Source organism: Artemia sp. Qi Xiang Cuo, chromosome 8, assembly GCF_049724085.1.
Source record: "Artemia sp. Qi Xiang Cuo chromosome 8, ASM4972408v1, whole genome shotgun sequence".
NCBI lineage: Eukaryota > Metazoa > Arthropoda > Branchiopoda > Anostraca > Artemiidae > Artemia > Artemia sp. Qi Xiang Cuo.
The window spans coordinates 51,916,418-51,930,430 of NC_142801.1; the positions used below are offsets into that span (position 1 = coordinate 51,916,418).

Here is a 14,013-nt window from a genome sequence, read left to right on the forward strand (position 1 = left end):
TGGAAGATTTGCTCTTAATTTATTCAAGGAGGGGATCAGACCGTCCTACAAACGGTATTTATTAAAGCATAGTGCAGAAGTTTTTTGTTTAGGTGATGCGTACAAGGTTGCAAACAGTATGAACAGATAGAACAGATAGTGGGGGAAGGAGAGACGTCTTCTTTTTCCGATGAATTTCTTTCTGCTCTGATGAGGGTGAAATTTGGACTCAATGACAAAGGTTTTAAGGTCCCACGAGATGAGATTGATGCCTCGCGGGATGGTTTTGATGCACTGCAAGATGGTATTGATGCCCCGCAGGGTGGTTTTGCTATCCATGGAAAGGGAGCTGGTTTTCAGGTCCCGTGGGTTGATTTGATGCCTCGCGGGATGGTTTTAATGCGTAGCGCGAATAGTCATGTAGAGATATCAACAGTAGTACTGCCATTTTTTGAATCACAAGTTAGTAGAGCAAAACCAAATAGGTCCAAACCGAGGCGTTCCGCAGCAATAAAACCCCGAGGATTTAATTGGGAATAATATATTAACGTCATTGCAGCATGGTAAGCCAATCAAACTGCAATGATTGACATATCTATTCCATTATTTATAAGTTTATGCAATTAAATTTATGTGTCGCTGGTATTTTCAGGATTAATTAGCCTTTCTCGGTCCTTCCTTTGCCCTAATCCGAAGTTTATACATAATCCCAACTTTCCTTGTCCTTATCAAATTCAGGATTATGGCGAACAAGTCTATTTTAAAGTATAAAGAGAAAAGTGAAATGTTAAAATATCCGCTTTCCGACTACGGTTGTTAGTGTGGTTCGTTTATACTATGTAAGTGTTTACTAATGGAAGTATTGTGAAGTGTTTATATTATGTAATTGTTTACTAGTTTATGCTGTAGAATGTTAGTAGGTAAGAAGTGAATAATTTGGGAAGGGTATTGAACGTTTTGAATTCTGTTAAAGTTTGAGGGTTTAATGATGAGGGGATAAGCCAAATTTGGGAAGTTTAACTTAAAACCGGGGGGAGAATCTGTAAAGTATTTGGAACATAAATTCGAGAAGCCTTTTTCCGGATGTCTCATTTCCTAGAGATTTGGCCATTTATGTGTCAACGAGAGTGGTCCCGGGGGGGGGGGGGCTCTTGGGACTAAAGCTAGTCGTGGGAAAGGGCTCGTTCCCAGGCATGGTCGAAAAACCAATAGCTTGAACTTCCGTTCCAGGAAAGTTATACTCTTGCTAGACTTCTAAAGGCAGTCCATCTTTCGCTTTCGTCGTAGTTAGTTGTTCTTGTGCTACCTTATTTTCTCCGTGTGTATTCTCACGTTATTCAATAAAGACCATGCCGATGTTTACTGACTATCTTCGAATTTATGTAAACCGTTACACAAGCCAATATCAAAGGGCATACAAATAAAGAACTAAACAGAGGTTTACACTAAAGTAACGAAGAAACTAACGAAAAGACCGATGTGTTCTCGAATTTTACACAGCGTAAACGTGAGTGAGTGGCATATAATACACAAGTACCAAATTCCTTCCCCCTACAGAAATTAAAAAAAAATAAAACTCAAACAAAATTCTGAAATTTGGAAAGCCTTGTTTTTCATGGGGGGGGGGATTTTATCGGGGGGAGGTATTTTCCGCAGGGGGATTTTCCGGGGGTACTTCCCGCAGGGTTATTTTCCACGGGATCTATATATATATATATATATATATATATATATATATATATATATATATATATATATATATATATATATATATATATATATATATATATAATGGCCGGAAATTTATGAGAGGAGCCAAAAAAAAGAAAAAATGACAAATTTTATGAGAAACGTGATAGCATAAGGGGACATGGGTAAAAATCCTGGAATTCAGAGTGAATGGGCCGTAAACCATAATACCCTGCTTCTGTTTAATGGCATGTCCTTGCCCTTATTTCAACATACTATGGAACTGTCGGGATGTGAGGTCGGCTGAGAACATGTTTGAAATTGTAGACCCAATTTCCTGTAACACCTTTTGAAACTTGAGTGTTCAAACTAGATTCTACCCAAAAAAGAGAATTTATTACCATGGTCACTTTAATCACCTATCAAATCAGTTGAACAATGGCCAATAAACAATTAAAATCCATTCACTATTTGTGTATGCTTCATATCGGCAATCAATAGATTATATAGTGATAGAATCTTGTTCTCAGCAAGTGAGTTGTTTTTTAGGTCCTTTTTTCGTATATATTCAGGAGGTATTTGTGCTTTAATAGTAACAGGTATTTGGCTTAAATGCATACAATTATGTAAGACAAAATAGCAAACAAAATAAGTCCTTAACTTTTTTTAATACTTGGTCTTTACATTTTAGTGTATCTGAACTAAGTTTTGACTACAAGAAACGGGCAAATCCGTTTAGCCGCCCCCCCCTAAAGATACTAGGCCTTATCTCAGTACTGCACATAGGAAAATTCTGACTGCGCCAATGGACTCTCCGTGTTGAGATTTAGGGCGGTCAATCCCAAGATTTATGCGGAATTTTAGGCTATTTTTCAACACTCCCATAAAGATGTGACGGATTTTCATCTTTAAGATTGATTGAAATAACAGTCACCGTTCCTGGATAAGTTTCAAATGGTGATCCTTCCTCACTTCAAAATGGTGATTCTTCCTCACTTGACATTCTTTTTCAATTTTTTTTTGGCTACTATGAGCTAGGGTTTGTTCTTTCCCGGATAACCCTTAAGGGGGGAACCATGGTAGCCCCTGTGCGACTTTTCTGTATGCTGTTTTTTTCACAATCCTATGGCTTAAATATTTCAATGTAAGACTATATTTTTACTATATGATTCAATAGCTACAATTCAGATTATCCACCCACTAAGTTACATTTATTAAGTTCGTTTGATTTTCTTTTTTTTTATAGACTGAGAAATACGTTGAAAAATTCCAGAAAAATTTCCAGAAAATGCCTGCAAAAAATGATAACTATCATTTCTTTAAAGTTAATTTAAATTATTCTCCAGGAAAAAGTATAAGCAAAATTAAAATTTTACGCCGGTGAATGGATTCATCTGACATAAGAATCTTTCCCTTTCAGCGCAAAATAATATTTTGCAGAGGGAGCATAAGCCTTAAAAGTGCTAATGAAAACAAAATGTAGTGCAAATGTGCTAACGAAGTCAAAATTAAAACATCATTGGCCCCCTGACTCAATCTTGGGTCTATTTGTACCTGTTAACCGGCATTGTCTACAATTTCTCTTTTGGGTTTTATACCCTGACTACCATATTTTTGTGCATAAACTAATTCATTTGCTGCTACACTGAATCATGGAAAGAAACAAGTGGAAACTTTTCTTTTTTCAAAACAAGCAAAATCAAATGGTTGTAACACCCAATTTATCTGCATCTAATTTAATTTTCAAGCAGTACAACACTCAATAGGATGGTACAACTGATATATTCAATAAGGGCTATTGAAAAATATAGGCTAAATGGAATATTCAAAAATTAAGCAATAAAAGCAATATTGTCTGAATCATAAAAATATTAATTCAATCGATATGCCAATAAACAACTAAAGGGAAATATTAATCCTTCTAAAAAGGTGTTACTGTTGGTAAATCAAATAACTAATAATTTGAAGTAATTAATCTTCGATATCTCTTATTATATCCATATTAATACATAGCTTGGATTTATGGCAGTGTTTGTCTTTTGCTAGAGTAATCAAAAGAGTTATAATGTCTTAAGCTCCATGATGATATATTTTTTTGCTCATTTTTAGCTGATATTTCACACGCGTTCTTTATTTTCCAACTTGACTTCCACTAAGCGTAAAACTATAAAACTATTTTTTTTTTCCTGGGAACCAAAGGCTCTATCCACTAGTGAAATCACCCCCCCCCCCATTTCACCGACAACGGGTGACACGAATGAGAATTCATTCGTGAATGATTGAAACTAAATTTCCATTCGTGTCACCCTATGTGGGTGGAACGGGGGGTTGTGATTTCACTAGTAGATAGAGCCTTTGGAATTTGTTCCCAGGAATTTCTGGATTCGGAATTGCTATATTTGAGGGATATATTGTTTTGTAATGATTAGCCAATTAAGTTCATTGACAAAATGATTGAAAATAGACGTATTAAACATGATAATAGGGTTATTAGGGTTTCTCAGTCTTCAGATTTAAATGTATCAAAAAGTTTCGTTTCATTGCCACATGTACTTGGTTTGGGTGAGAAGCTTTCACGGATTTTGCGTAAATTTAACATCGATACATGTTTCGAATCGTTGAGGCCAATGGGTAGTTTTTTTAACCCTTTCCGGCACGAATTATGAAATCGTCAGAAAATTCCACTTTTTTTTGTGTTTCCTATGTCCCTGGACTTAGAAACCGACAAATATTGAACTAAAAAAAAAATTATTCCAACTATGAAATGAAATATAAGGTGGTCTCTGTTAGAAACCACTTTGACACCTCTGCAGAAAAAACCTCACTTCTAGTGAAAAGAACTAAAGCAGTTCTTCGTGTAGTTCATGGACAATGGAACTTTGCAAACTGAACACTGCCATTTTGTGCGATGGGGCTCGATCTTTGTACAATATTGAGCATGTCTTCTTGAAGTACCCTGAACAGGAAAGAGTTTTGATTGACCCAATCTCTTTTCTTGAGGAACGTAAGGCTTTAATTTGGGGATAACTACCGATTTTCTGGATGGCTAACCTCTCTCACCCTTGCACGAATAACTTCAAACGAAACCAACGATAATACGACATCTAAAGTCCTTAAATGTCATCTTGCTAGCATGTGGTATAGCGGAAAACTTGAACAAGACAAAGGTATTGACCATTGTAATGTTGATGAAGTACCACAGTAGGCGGTACCACCACTTTCTGCTTTTCCTGTCTATCGCATAGAGAGACTTGAACATATCAGCTTTATTCATGCAGTCCATAAACTTGTTGTACTCGACGACCATGTTTGGGTATGTAACTTGGGTAACAGATCCATCTTTGTCCTTCCTACTGATCTGCGTCACTTCTCCTCCTCTATAAATCATTGAATTAAGTTGTATACATCGTCTGTCGTTCCACCGTAAACAGTGGATTCCATCTGACCTCACAGCATAGTCTGAATCACCTTGTCTAAGCTGTTTTTCGGCTTTGAGTTTAGGTAGACCTTTACTGTTTGCAAGAACTGTACCACAGTAGTAGAGCTCATTGTTCTTCGTTTTTTCCATGAGGTTACTAAACTGATCAAATTGTCAAAATAAATGTGATATTTTTTCCTTCTAATCCCGTCGTAAGATCTATAACTATTCCTTCTCCAAGTCCTAGCTCGGTAGTGTCAGCTGGACTCGGTGAAGGACTCAAGATCTTTGACTTCAAATGTCTTACTCCACTTCTTCTCTATGACTCGAGAGAAAGATCATATTTGTCGTTGCTTGATTCTGGCTTGTCGTTTGCTTCTATTACTCCGTTCACTTGATTAGCGGTTTCGTCGTCACTTGATGTCAGCTCTCCAGCCAGTAAGTTTCTCAGTGATTCAGCATTTTAAACTGGAAGGTCCGGCAGCCAATCATCTCCATCATCCTCTGATAACATGTCAAGTTCAGATTCTGGATATGAAGGTATGTCATCAAATAACTTTGAGATATCCTGCGTCCGCAAAGGACGACCTGTCATAACGATTTAGCTGAAAAAGAGCAAATTTAATTTGAGATTTTTCATGCTAGACCCAGTCTTTTGGAAATTGCTTGGGTTTCATTTTTTTGTTGTTGAGCTGGCGAGGTGGTTCAAGCTCAAACCACTCCAAAATAAAGAAGAAACAACTTTTTAGCATATGTTGCAAGGTGGTCATCGGGGATGGCCAGCCTCGTGTGTCCAATATCTTCTTATCGTGCTTGTATCTGAAACTGTGATGCTACTAACTCGTACTCTGCTAAACAAACAACAGATTGGAAGGAAAACAAAATCAAAGATATAACAATTACCAAGTATTTTCAGTTTTCTGACTTTTTCTTAAAAAACAGCACGTGGTCGCATTGAGATACTGACCTTAAGCCTAACTAGGTATCAATTAGGCTGCCCATAAAATTTCGCCCGTCAGATAGCGTTGCTAGGCATATGCTAGACCAATGGTTTCTTATTTTAACCACCTATGGTTCATGGGAAAAAAAAATATGAAAAGGTGGTTTCACTGAGGAACCACTTCGTCGGAAAGGGTCTGGAAAGGATTTAACCCGGGGAAATTTAGTAAGTGGGGTGTATAAGATTCCTTGTTTTTGTGGGAAGTTCTATATTGGTAGGACTCACCAACAATTTGCTGAAAGATTATTGAACATCGAAATTCAATAGAAAAAACCCTACAATTAAGCAAGCCTCCAGGAATTTTTGTTTCAGCCTTAGCAGAACATATTTGTTTTCAACCAGATCACTTTGTACAATTTGATGAGACCGTAGCTATTTCAAATGATAAGGGGTACACTCAATGTGCGAGAGAAGCCATAGAAATTAGAAAACATTTATTTGCTAACCTTTCAATAAATAGGGACACAGGTAATTTAAATATTGACTCAATTTATGATAATTTAGTAAAAAGTGAATCAACAGTCAATAAGGGAATTAAGATCTTAAATAATCACCAGGGGACTATTTTACCTACTAGCCCAAGACGATTTGCTTCAGTAATAGCCAACAAGATTATTATCTCGCAATAGAATAACTAACGTTATTTCCAGTTTTTTTTTAATTTTACCTCAGTTACTCTGGTGTTCTCACTGAAATAACTCTAATAGCATTTTTTCCCTACGTGGATTAGTTTGCGGCAATTGTATATATATATATATTTTTTTTTGGTGGCGGTTTTATTTGTTTTTAGTTTTAGTTGTTTATTTTTTATCTTGTTCTTCTTGTATTTCTCTTGTGCTGAAGACGCCCTGTTTTGATACAGGCGAAATATCCGCGCTGTTTTAAATTTTTCGTCTTTACTCTCCACTGGCCGCAGTCTCGCTTGCTGTTTTTTTCATTGAGATTTTTCTCTCTGTTGGTTTTTTGTCATGGCTGGCCAGTTTGGCTATCTTTCAAGGGCTCATTTGAAGTAAAATTAAAAGTTAAAATGCCTTTTTCAAAGGAGAGAATTTTCCATTGGGAGGGAAGTATCCGCGAGGTGAACTTTCCAGGGAAAATTCTAAACTGAGGGAATTTTCCAGTATTCCTGTACGAATTTCTTTTAATTGGTCTTGCTTTCTCTTTGCCGATTCAATTTTACATGTGGAGATGTTAATGAGAATTACCCATGGGAAAAGTTTAACTGGATTGGAGCTGTCTAGTGTATCTCTTTGTGGGGTGGGGGGGGGGGGGGTCACGGGAAAATCTGTACTTGGGGGAGTTTTCCATAAAATAAATTCTCCAGACGGAGTTCTCTGCGGGAGCAACTTTCTACTAGGGTTCGAGGTATTTACGGGAATGCTTTTCCACGAAGGAGGGGATTTTTTTTTTAACAATCTTTTCAAACGCAAATACGTTAAGAAAAAATTTTTTGCCCAGAATAGTCCACAAGAAATTTTTCGGGGAGAATTTTCAGCTAGAATGGAATTGTCTGGGAAGAATTCTCCTGGTGGGGTGGAGGGAGGGGGTATTTTAAGCGGTAATAACTTCCACGAAGGGATTTTCCGAGGGGAGAAGGATTTTTCCATGGAGGGAGAGCCTGATTTCCTGACATTATTTAAAAACGATCAGAAATGAAAAATAAAGAAAAACAAGTTTTTTTTCCAACTGGGAGTAAGCAGCAACATCGAAATTTAAAATGAAAATAAATTGGTACGTAAATGAGGGGACCACCCCTTCCTCAATACCTAGCTCTTTATGCTAAAGTTTGACTTTTTGCCTTAATTCCTTAAAAACAAATGTAACACAAGGGCCGTTTAATTAAAATTATAAGCTGAAAACGTCTGCATACTTCCCAATAACCAATACCATATGTAAACATTGGGTAAAGTTCATAACTTTCAGCCCTCCCCCCGGGGACTTTGGGGGATTAAGTTGGACCACTGGGTTGATAGGATCAACCTGGTAAAAAAAAAAAAAAATAAATAAACACGCATCCGTGATCTTTCTTCTGGCAAAAAATGCAAAATTCCACATTTTTGCAGATTGGAACTTGAAACCTCTACAGTAGGGCGCTCTGATACGCTGAATCTGATGGTGTGATATTCATTAAGGTTCTGTAACTTTTAGGGGGTGTTTCCCCTTTTTTCGAAAATCATTCAAATTTTCTCAGGTTACTTTTGATGGGCCGGACTAAACATGATGAAACTTATTAATATGATTTTACTGAATTAGAAATAGCTCTCCAATAATTTCAGGGTGAAAGATTTCAAGTGCATTAGGTAAAATTGCTGAACGTAAGTAAATTTGACCAAGTTATAGTTTCAAGCCGAATAACGAGAAGAACTTCAAAATGCTATTTTTACCTGTATTTAAGTTTTGACACTATGAGATCCAGATGAGCTAGAACTTTCCCGGTTAAGTAGCGATATAAACGATTGAAACAATTTATACGTGTGCCATCAAAATGGTGTAATTGCACTATCTCAGGAACATCTCGGCGGATGAAGTTGAAATTTTCACTGGTGCTGAGGATCGATAATTGTGACTTAGAAGAAGGCGCAGAGGTAAATCGAATGAACCTATGCATCCAGGGTATCAAAACATTATAGCTGCAACATCTCAGATAGGAAAGGCGTTGATCAAGCAGAACTTTCAGAGAGCTGGGGAGAGGAGGCAAGGGGACTTTTTACTTTGAGTTAAAAGTGAGAGGATGCACGGGCTAAAAACGTGTATATCCGATCCGCCTAAAAGCTTTGGCACTTTTATCGCTAATGGAACTTCAAATCTATCCATGGTGGAGTACTGAAGTAAATAAAAAAACAGGGTATTTACCCGGGCAATGAAAATGGCTTATTCGTAATATTTCAGGAACGACTTAAGGACCGAAAGAACTTCCAAAGAGTGTCTTGGGAGGGTAAGGAGAATTCAAATACTATGCTTAAAGAAAGGAATAAGGGAGAAAACATGTATGTATCCTAAATATTGGTTCGTCCGAAAACAATAGGTGAAGTTGTTCTTTGGAGCTTGAAACTTATAGTCCTGGGACATTGGATTGAGAAAGCCCATGTACATAGGAAAAAATTGAAAAATAAATCGCCCAAAAAAAGGCCCGAAAACTTGTTTTGTCGGTCAGCTGGGACTGTTAATACCTTTGTTTATCCCAGTTGCTTGACTTTGAGTGTTTTTGATCATTCTAAAAGACTTAAATATTTGGGAAGCACAAAAAACAGGGCCTTACACTCCGTCTCTCCCATCAGGTTGAAAATTAAATTTATAAGGCTTTAGTCTGGTTGAACCCTATGCAGAAAACAATTTTGAAACTGCTGCCCCAGTTTTTGATAACAAATCATGGGCTCAAAATTTAGCTCGTCTCTGCAAATTCTATTTCTCACAGGACATATTATAAACCAAATCAGGCAGATCTCAACGAATACAAAAATATTTCCAAGACTGTGTCTGTATGTGACACCTGAAATTGGACCAACAAAGTCTGTTTGAGTTACAGGGCATATAGTCAGAGGCAAGAAAACCTCAGAAAGATTCAAGCTGTGGAACAAATTGTTGCATTACTTCCTGACCCCACTAGAAAAAGACCCAAATTTATTTAATCTTTGATCGGATACTAACTTAAAATGGCATGTATACTCGGCCAAATAAATATAAGAGGAAACACACCTTCAAAAACATGGTTGCATCGATTCGTGAAACCCCAAAAGGGGTAATATTTTATTTTCTCTGATGTGTGTGAGAATTTCAGGGTAAATAAGCTGAATCATGGGGACGGTAATGAAAATAATAAATTTTGAAACAACAATGGGGTTATATCGATTCTTAGCGCAGAAAAAATCGATGTTTTTATACTGATCTATCTTTTAAATTTCAGGTCATCTAAACACCCCACTTATAATTCCAGGACCGAGGAAACCTGACTTAAAATGAAAAGCAAGGGAAAAAAATCTGTTTGTATCGATTCGTGACATCTTTTATTCACTCTGGTCTTTACAAGATTTAGGTGGCAATAGCCCTACTTCTGTTTGTGGGGAATTTCTTGACTGTTTTAGGTTTGACCTGATAATTCGTTTTGATCTTTATTTATTTTAGAATTATTCATTCATATAAGCATATGTTGTTCTTCCGTTTGATGTTATTATTCCTTGTAATTTACTTTCATTTTTGATTTCACTTGTTCAACGATAAGAATTTTTATTCCTTTTAAATCTGAATAACTATATGGCGGCTTTATTTCTGCTAGTCTTAGATTTTAATTTCGCTCTTTATTTTTCTTCAAAATATTTCTCGTTTGAAAAATATTTTAAAATTAATATCATAAAGAACCTTACTTCCAACAACAGAAGCGTTGCAAATTTGGTTTAATAAGGCATCTACTTCAAAGCTATAGGTGCTCGCTGAACCGTATCCTAAAGGGTTCTTAAGTATTCCATCAGTTGCTTTGTGACTGCCTGCTAAACAGTCCTCACAAATATACCGAGTCTTTGAGCGTAAAGATTCAGACAAATGATCTGTGCCTGCAGAAGAAGGAATAATTTCTCCGTCAATGCACTCTATAGGGCTTGAATGATTTGAAGTTTCAACACAGGGCACATCTTGGAAACCTTCAGGAATTCCTTCACTAGAAATTTTAAATATATGCAGGTTTTGATAGATAAGCTCTTCTGATTTTAACACATTTAATAGTTCAAGATTTTCACTAAGAGGTGATGGTATGGGTGATGGATACGGGCTATCTCGATACGGCGTAACTATTACCTCAATTCCAGAAGGAGTTGATGTCCTGTCTTCTCTTATGGAATCTAAGGGAGGAGGCACAGAATAAAAAATACGATCCTTTCGATGCAACCTTTCTTCTTTCTCAGTAACATTTAACACACTGACAGTTTCTGCAAGCTTCACGCACTTATCTTCATCTCCATGGAGTACCTTACTAGAACTCTCACGTAAATTGGTGGTTGAGCAAGTTTTCTGATCCTCATGAAGAAAATCCATTACTGAAGATTTACTGTTATCTCTTTGATCACTTCCACCTTGCTAACAAGTCTCGACAGTACTCTTGTATTTGTAAGTGAATCTTAATGGCGAGGACTAAAGAAGCCCTAAAATGCTTAGCTTGTCCATATCTGATTAAAACGATAGACTACGGGTAAAAATATACTGCTTACATTCTTTTAGTGTAATTTTAAGCCGAAAAATAATGGAGTTTAATTTTTGGCAACGTAATTACACTTAAGATGTTGATTTCAAACCAAAACATTGCGGGACTAGCCGATGAGTGGCAAGGAATTAACAGAAAACTTGTAGCAGAATTACCACTAGAAACGTTACATTTATAATCAAGGTGGGATTCTAGGAGACGCTTTGACTGAAGATATAATTATCACAATAGATTGGAGGTAAAATTACGCTGTTTGTTTACTTTTATGCATAGTTTATAAGATGAAAAAAATTATGTGATTTGTTTTTACTGTTACGCTTAAAATGTCATAATGGAACGATTAGTTCAGAGAAAAAGTATAACCCAATTTCACTAAAACCCCCAACTTAATGATCTAAGGATACTTCGAGTTGTACTTTATCTGGTCAACCAGGCTCACTGGAATATTTGCAATTCCAGAATGATCCTGGCTTGGAACACATATAATATGCCTATATAAAGGGAGGATAATGATCCAGGAAACTTCGAATCATTTGGAGAAAATAGCCCAGATTTATAGCTGAAAATATTGTCCTTGAATCAGAATTAGTAAAAGAAACTAACATTTCAAGTAAAAGTAAAGAGCAACACTGAAACTTAAAATTAGAAGAAATTATCCCGTATATGAGGGGTCTTTCCACCCCCCTGTCCCAATCTTTAAGCTAAAGTTCTACTAGCGCTTAGCTGAAAGCTTTTCCGAGCGCAGTAAATTCAAGGCCCTTTTCCGACTACTTGTAACTTGGTTTCGTTTTTTGTAACCGTATAAATCATTGAACATGACTTTGCCGCTTGTCAACAAATAAACCTTAATTTTTGAATTTAACATTTTTTGATGTTAAAGCAACATATTCAATGTTAAAGCATTCAGCATGCTCCGTTCGTGTTGAACAGCTTATTGTTTAACTCTTTCCCGCCTGACGTGACCTTTATGTCACGCAACTTTAGGATTTTTTCTTTTTTTTCTACTAAAGACATCTAGTCAAATTTGGTATCATTAAATTTGTTGTTTCAAGAGCTGCAAGATGGTGGGTTCCATGATGGTGGTTGACCATCCTAGGGGCTATCAGACTCATTCTTGCCGGAGAGCATACAGTAAAACTGGAATAGTCAAATAACTTTGTTTTTTCTCACCTATGGTGAGCTCGTAACTTGAGGTAGGGATTGTGTAATAGCTCGTTAGAATTCCCATTGTCTGTAGAACATTTTGATGTAAATCTCAAATTGTTTTGTTTTCTCAGTGGACTACAAAAACAAAAAACAGCTGTGACAGATATGTCACGTCAGCATCTGCTGATTTTTGACCCGTGACATACATGTCACGTCAGCGAGTGCCGTTTTTTCATCCGCGACATTTATGACCCATCAGCAGGTACTGTTTCTTGTTTATTGCTTGTTTATTTACTGTTTCTATATGGTTTTCTTGTTTATTGCTAATCTTGTTAATGTTAATCTTGTTAACCCTACAGGCTTTCTTGGGCCTGGATACAATAACCTGGGCATCAAATCTCTTGTTCCAGGTTGCCATGACGAAACGAAGGAACCTTACAGACTCACAAATCTTGGCATACCTTGACGAGGATATATCTGAAGATAATGGAGGGGACACTGACGTTGACGAGCAATACGACCAAGCAGACAGGGGTCCTGAGCTATTTGCAGAAGACCCTCTCGAAAATCGTTCCTTTCTCAACAGTTACGTAGAGCTGCAACCCTTGCGTATCAACGATTTCGCTGACATCGACACGTCTGATGTTGTCTTCTCTGACGTACATTTAGCAGGAACATCAAGCTCTTGTGTTCCTGACAGAAGTTTCGAAATGGCTAGAGATATCCTTGATTCAGTTGCCCCAGAAGTCACTGCTTTACAGGACCAGGGTCTTCTCAACGAAGTTAGTATTGATCCTTCTGTAGGAGATCTTCTAGACAATGCTGATGCGGAGACTTCGTCGTCAAATGACAGTGATATTGGGGATACTAAATCCGATTCGGACGAACCGCTATCGAACTTGCTGTGGACTAGAACGAAATGCAAGACACAAGTGAGTGACTTCTCGGAGCCAACTGGAGTTAACCTCGATTTCTTTCAAGATTGCGAGTCCTGTTCAGACTACTTTGTCAAGATACTTGGGGATGAATTCCTTGACCTTGTGGTTTTTCAGTCAAACCTATATGCAACGCAGCATGGGAAAACCCTGAGGCTGACAAAAAAAGAGCTCCTGACGTTCATCGCCATCAACCTTTTCATGGGCTATCATCAGCTTCCATCGATTCCAACTTACTGGCAGTGCGATCCTGATCTTCATGTCGCCTTCGTTGCTACAGCAATGCCTCGCGATCGTGTCCTGCAAATCCTCAGATTCTTGCATTGTAGTGATAATACCAAGCGCCTTAAGGACTGCCAAGACAAACTGTATAAGCTTCGAAAAGTAATAGAACTGCTAAATATGCAGTTCAGCGAAGCAAACCATTTGACTCGCGAGCAAAGCATCGATGAATCAATGATCCTCTTCAAAGGGAGGTCATCATTAAAGTAGTACAATCCTCAAAAGCCTATCAAGAGAGGATATAAAATAGAGTAAGGAGCACTGGATTCATTCATCAATTTGAGGTATATCAAGGTAGCAAGGTCAACGCAGACCAAACATTTGCGCGATTTGGCTTAGGAGTCACAGTTGTTTGTAAAATGACAGCTAGCCT

At 37.3% G+C, this 14,013-nt stretch overlaps 1 protein-coding gene across 1 annotated transcript in view; it reads right to left on the minus strand.

Moving 5' to 3' along the window:
• The window catches only part of LOC148949541 (neprilysin-1-like), a 205,334-nt gene extending 194,223 nt beyond the window's left edge, over positions 1 to 11,111 (minus strand). The window contains exon 1 of the mRNA XM_089093571.1: positions 10,448 to 11,111. Within this exon, the coding sequence (XP_088949697.1) occupies positions 10,448 to 11,111 (664 nt within the window). The remainder of the gene's footprint in view (positions 1 to 10,447) is intronic.
• Between the last annotated feature and the right edge of the window lie 2,902 nt (positions 11,112 to 14,013).